Genomic DNA, 6,322 nt, shown 5'->3' with positions numbered 1-6,322 from the left:
TGTGCCACTGACTATCTGTAATGATGTTTATCCAACCCCTCCCGGCCACCTGGCCCAATAACATCACAACCATTTCAACAAAAAAAATAGCAATCGTTTTACTCAGTAAAGTCAGATGAGGAAGTTGCTCACTCTCGCCAGCTCTCCCCCCCCCCCCCCCCCCCCACTTCTGTCCGCAGACTCCGATAACCACAGATGGTGAATGGCAAGCCGCTCCCTGCAACGGTTAAGGTAAATAAAGCTTTATTGAAATAGAGCAATACATTCACGGTAAGGTTTGGAATGGGTCTCCTCAATGCACTCCGGAATGAAGTGATACGCAGCAGGGCGACGCTGCTGCTGGAAGATGCACATGCATCGTTTTAAAAAGGTCCCCAGTCCCACAATCCAGGCTAGCAGGAAGTTAGCACTCGTCCTCTCTGAGCAGGGCAAATTTGTTCTTGCTGAGGAAGGAGCCCACGTGCCCTTTACTCGCTGGCGCTGACTGCTTCGGTCTCGCGTCCACCTCATCGTCTTCATCTTCGACCTCCTCTTCCTCCTCCTCTTCCTCGTCGGCGTCATGGTCCTTCTCGTCGTCCTCCTGGTCGGAGCTGGAAATCTCGTCCTCGTCGTCGGAGCTCTGCTTGCTCTGCTGCCTGTGCGCCTCCTGAAGAGCAGCGATCTCCAGCGTCTCAACGTGTTGCTGCCAGTCCGCTAAGAACACAGAAAAAAGAAAGGAATTGCATTTATACAGCATCTTTCACGACCTCAGGACATCCCAAAGCACTTTTGAAGTGTAGTCGCTGTTATAATGTAGGAAACGGAGAGAGAGAGGGAGAAAAAGACAACTGAAGTTACTTCCACCTCTTCGCTTTCTCTCCTCGCAACCCCCCTGCCGCCATGATCTTATATCGTGAATTTTGCGCTCGTCCATTTTGGGTGTCCAGTGTCTCAGATCCAGCAGTCGGCTAGGTATGCAGATACAAGCCATCAAACCAGCTGTGCCCTTTTCCTTAGTCATTGGCAGCTCTTTTCATAGAATCATACAGCATAGAAGGGGGCCATTCGGCCCATCGAGCCCGTGCCAGCTCATTGAAAGAGTTACTCGATTAGTCCCACTGTTTCCCCCCCACCCCCTCACTGCTCTTTCCCCATAGCCCTGCAAATTTTTCCTTTTCAAGTATTTATCCAATTTCCTTTTGAAAGTTACTATTGAATCTGCTTCCACCAACCCTCCGGCAGTGCATTCCAGATCATAACAAGATCATCATCTCCCCACTGGCTTTTTTGCCAATGATCTTAAATCTGTGTCCTCTGGTTACCGACCCTCCTGCCAGTGGAATCAGTTTCTCCCCATCTACTCTACGCAGGTCGACCGAGCCCGTACCTTTCTGCATGGTGTAGCCTGGGGGTCGCATGCACAGACACAGACGCCCGTCCACGGTCAGTCGAAGGATGCTGTTGGCTGCCCGGTACACGTCATTCCGAGCCGCTTTAGCGGTCTTGTAACCCCTCTTCTCTGCCCAGGCTGCAAGGAGACAAATGATGAACCATATCTGAAAAAGATTTCGATTCTCACCCCAGGTCCTGCCCGGAGCTCGTTAATAATACAAAACACAAGTGCAAAAGCTTTTCATCTAATAGACTGTTCAAGTATAACTAGTAAATTACTTGTGGCAATACCTGTCGTCACCTGGTAGCAACAGAGTTGGGAGATTCAGAAACACACTCAATGGTGCCAACTTGTGGCTCGAGTCTGCTAGTATAGTATCGTACAGCACAGAAGGCGGCCATTCGGCCCACCGTGCCTGTGCTGGCTCTTTGGTAGAGCTACCCAATTAGTCCCCACTCCCCTGCTCTTTCCCCATAGCCCTGTAAATTTTTTCCCTTTCAAAAGGGAATTGGATAAATAGTTGAAAGAGATTATTGAATCTGTTTCCACCAGCCTTTCAGGCAGTGCATTCCAGATTATAACAGCGCGCTGTGTAAATAAATGTTTCTTCATGTCGCCTCTGGTTCTTTTGCCAATCACTTTAAATCTGTGTCCTCTGGTTACCGATGCGTCTGCCACTGTAAACAGTTTCTCCTTAATAGCATTCATGATTTTGAACACCTCTACCAAATCTCCCCTTAACCTTCTCTGCTCCAAGGAGAACAATCCCAGCTTCTCCAGTCTCTCCACATAACTTAAGTCCCTCATCCCTGGTACTATTCTGGTAATTCTCTTCTGCACCCTCTCCAAGGTCTTGACATCTTTCCTAAACTGTGGTGCCCAGAATTGAACACAATACTCCAGCTGAGGCCTAACCAGTGTTTTATAAAGATTTAGCATAACTTCCATGCTTCCATACTCTATGCCTCTATTAATAAAGCCAAGGATCCTGTATGCTTTTTTTTTTAAAAAAACAGCCTTCTCAATTGGTCCTGCCACTTTCAAAGATTTGTGTGTGTACACCCCCAGGTCTCTCTGTTCCTGCGCTCCCTTTAAAATTGCACCATTTAGTTTATATTACCTCTCCTCATTCTTCCTACTAAAATGTATCACTTCACACTTCTCGGTGTTAAATTTCACCTGCCATGTGTCTACCCATTTCACCAGTCTGTCTATGTCCTCCTGAAGCTGTTACTATCCTCCACATTGTTAACTATATTTCTGAGTTTCGTGTCATCTGCAAACTTTGAAATTATACCTCGTATTCCCAAGTATACTAGATTGTGACAGTTGACACAGCAAAATTGAATGGGAAATGTTGACATAGTAATTCATAATAGCAAAGGTCGACACAAGAACGTGAGCAAAAATTGTAACAGGAAATGAGGAACGAGGACAAGAAGTGCATTACCTACACACATTTTTAAAAAAACACATTATCACGATTGGTTCTGGAACCAACACAATAAAATCCAATCCACTGCCACTCAACCCTCCCCCTACCACATCACGCACAGAGAGGGGCAGACTGATAGAGAAGATGCAAGTGATCATCAGGTACCACAAGAACGATGACTCAACCCCCTCAGACAGGATATTGCACCCACGAGGCGCTCTCCTAGTTACTTGCCCTCAGGCCTTCAATGTCATAACCAGAATACTCTGATTCTGCAGTGTATAATGTTACTATACCAGGATGTATAGCTCTTACATTAGACTCATTGTGCCAGAGTCTACTCCTGATAGTGCCCTGTAAGCAAAACAGACAATAACCCCACCTCTATAGGTAACAGTGAAATTCTGTAAAAACAATATAGAATCTAACAACACAACACAGAAGTAGACCATTCGGTCCATCATTCCTGTGCCGGCTTTTTGAAACAGCTAACCAATTAGTCCCACTCCCGCACTCCTTCTCCATAGCCCTGCAATTTTTTTCATTTCAAGTATTTATCCAATTCCCTTTTGAAAGTTATTATTGAATCTGCTTCCACCTCCCTTTCAGGCAGCGCATTCCAGATCATAACAACTCGCTGCGTAAAAAAATTCTCTGCATCTCCCCTCCTGGTTCTTTTGTCAATTATCTTAAATCGGTGTCCTCTGTTACCGACCCTCCAGACAGTGGAAACAGTTTCTCCTTATTTACTCTTTCAAAACCCTTCATGATTTTGAACACCTCTATCAAATCTCCCCTTAACCTTCTCTGCTCTAAGGAGAACAATCCCAGCTTCTCCAGTCTCTCCAGATTAACTGACGTCCCTCGTCCCTGGGGTATAATTGCTAGGATTTTCCACCTCTGCCCTCACCGGTCTGTGACCGTAGCAGTATTGATGAAACAGAGTCGAGGAAGCTCTCGCTGCAGTTGCAGTTTGTGCTGCATAGTGCTTGTATTCTCCACGTTATACTCAGTACCACAAGTGGGGAAAAGAAACCTGCACGGGTGGTAACCCCCTTTGCCTGGGACGCGTCTTCAGGTGAGGCTATTTACCCGACCCGATGTTAATGTTTCTTCTAGAACAGCCTTTTCTTCTCTTCCTCCCAGCCCACAGCTCCCCGACTCTAGATCTTGTCATCCAGTTACCTTCACAGATGTCCCAGGCTGTGAACTTGGCCTCGGCCTGCTCCCCGGACTGCTGCTCCTCCTCGTTAGGATGCTTGAGCTTCAGCAGCTTCTGTATGGGAATCCTCATGGCCAGGTAGCCGACGGAGGTGTAAGGATCTTGGATCTGCGCTATCGGGTAAATCCCAGCCAGAATCTAGAGGGCGAGGGAGACGAGATTGCAATCTTTAGAAATGAGACAAGTGACACAGTGATGTGGAGGGTGGATGGCCTACCCATTGAGGTGTCGGCCTCGGCTCAGTGGGCAGCACTCTCACCTCTGAGTCAGAAGGTTGTGGGTTCAAGCCCCACTCCAGAGATTTGAGCACAAAAATTAGGCTGACACTCGTGCAGTACCGAGGGAGTGCTGCACTGTCGGAGGGGCCATGTTTCGCATGGGACGTTAAACCGAGGCCCCGTCTGCCATCTCAGGTGGACGAGAAAGATCCTATGGCACTATTTTGAAGCAAAGCGGGGGAGTTCTCCCTGGTGTCCTGGCCAATATTTATCCCTCAACCAACATCACTAAAAAAAAAATTACCTGGTCATTATCTCAATGCTGTTTGTGGGAGCTTGCTGTGCGTAAATTGGTTGCTGCGTTTCCTACATTACAACAGTGACTACACTTAAGTACTTAAATGGCTGCAAAGAACTTTGGGACATGTTAAGGTTGTGAAAGGCGCTATATAAATGCAAGTTCTTTCTTTTACCCCAGTGGCTCAGTAAGTCAACTGACCTTTCAGGAGCGAGATTAGAAAACATTTCTACACACAAAGGGTGGTAGAAGTTTGGAACTCTCTTCCGCAAACGGCAATCGATACCAGCTCAATTGCTAAATTTAAATCTGAGATAGATAGCTTTTTGGCAACCAAAGGTATTAAGGGATATGGGCCAAAGGCAGGTATATGGAGTTAGATCACAGATCGGCCATGATCTTATCAAATGGCGGAGCAGGCACGAGGGGCTGAATGGCCTACTCCTGTTCCTATGTTCCTAATGCACAGCCTGAAGCAGCAGAGCACCACACAGCCCAAGATGATCCCAGCCTCAATCCCCAGTCTGTGCTGAGTTAGCTAACCTCAGTCAGAATTCCGGTAAGGACGCTTAATTTGGCCTCCGTGACCCTGGGTTGGAGACCAAAAGGTAACGAGTCCGGCTTGCCGCTCCTGACTGCCATCTAGTGACCCCTATTGGAAAATGCATGCGCGTGGACATCAAGAGAGAAGGGTGACGGACTCAGCTGCGAGAACCCTCATGGCCAAACAGCTCGCTGACATTTACTATCCAGGTTCACGCATGAAAAATGGCCACTTGAGGAAGATACCGGCTAACAGTTTCCCCTGCCCCCCCCCCCCCCCACCCCACAGAATTGTAACGAAGCAAGAGTCAGGAGAGCAGACAGCAGGGAAAGAAATTTAAAAAGTCAACAGAAATCAGTCAAATTCAGAAAAGAAAAATTAGTTTTGCAAAACACGGTTGATACTGGAAACTGCTTCCCAGAGTTTGTTTTCAAATCCCTCCATGGCCTCGCCCCTCCCTCTCTCTCTAACCTCCTCCAGCCCTACAACCCTGCGAGATCTCTGCGCTCCTCCAATTCTTGCCCCTTCCGCATTGCCGATTTTAATCGCCCCTCCATTGGCGGCCGTGCCTTCTGCCGTCTAGGCCCTAAGCTCTGGAATTCGCTCCCTAAACCTCTCCGCCTCTCTTTCCTCCTTTAAGACGCTCCTTAAAATCTACTTTGACCAAGCTTTTGGTCACCTGTCCTAATATCTCCTTGCGTGGCTCGGTGTCAAATTTTGTTTGATAATCGCTGCAGTGAAGCGCCTTGGGATGTTTTACTACATTAAAGGCGCTATATAAATGCAAGTTTTTCTTGTTGCAGTGCTATCACCGTCACGAAACGCACCCGTTACCCCTGCATCTCACACACACAGCCTCACGCTTCAGTTCAGTTAACTCACCTGTTGCTGACGGTCCACGAGTGAGGGGAAGATCAGACCCGGGCAGTCGCAGAGCTTAACGGTGGGAGTCAGGAAGTAGGTCTGGAAGTACTTGGTGTGACCCGGGGTCCGGGACACGCTCACCACCTTCTTCCCCACCAGGCCGTTGATGAGAGACGACTTCCCCACATTCGGGAACCCTGAGGGAGACGAGGAAAAATAGGTTTTACCCCCGACTGTGAACCCCGCGCAAATTCCCACCACTTCGAAAGTAATTTGTCATCTTGAGAAGTGCTTTGCGACGTCCTAACGACACGAAAGACGGCCAGATCCTCCCTTTCCTACAGGGCAGCTGAAACTAAAAATAATTGA

At 47.9% G+C, this 6,322-nt stretch overlaps 1 protein-coding gene across 1 annotated transcript in view; it reads right to left on the bottom strand.

Moving 5' to 3' along the window:
- Positions 1-226: 226 nt before the first annotated feature.
- The window catches only part of gnl1 (guanine nucleotide binding protein-like 1), a 32,511-nt gene continuing 26,415 nt past the window's right edge, over positions 227-6,322 (bottom strand). Inside the window, exons 9-12 of the mRNA XM_067974003.1 lie at positions 5,972-6,150; positions 3,993-4,167; positions 1,367-1,507; positions 227-693 (exon numbers count right to left, since the gene is read on the bottom strand). Coding sequence (XP_067830104.1) covers positions 404-693; positions 1,367-1,507; positions 3,993-4,167; positions 5,972-6,150 — 785 coding nt within the window. The 3' untranslated portion in view covers positions 227-403. The remainder of the gene's footprint in view (positions 694-1,366; positions 1,508-3,992; positions 4,168-5,971; positions 6,151-6,322) is intronic.

This window comes from Heptranchias perlo, chromosome 39, assembly GCF_035084215.1.
Source record: "Heptranchias perlo isolate sHepPer1 chromosome 39, sHepPer1.hap1, whole genome shotgun sequence".
NCBI classification, from domain to species: domain Eukaryota; kingdom Metazoa; phylum Chordata; class Chondrichthyes; order Hexanchiformes; family Hexanchidae; genus Heptranchias; species Heptranchias perlo.
This window is presented reverse-complemented; position numbering and strand designations above follow the sequence as displayed.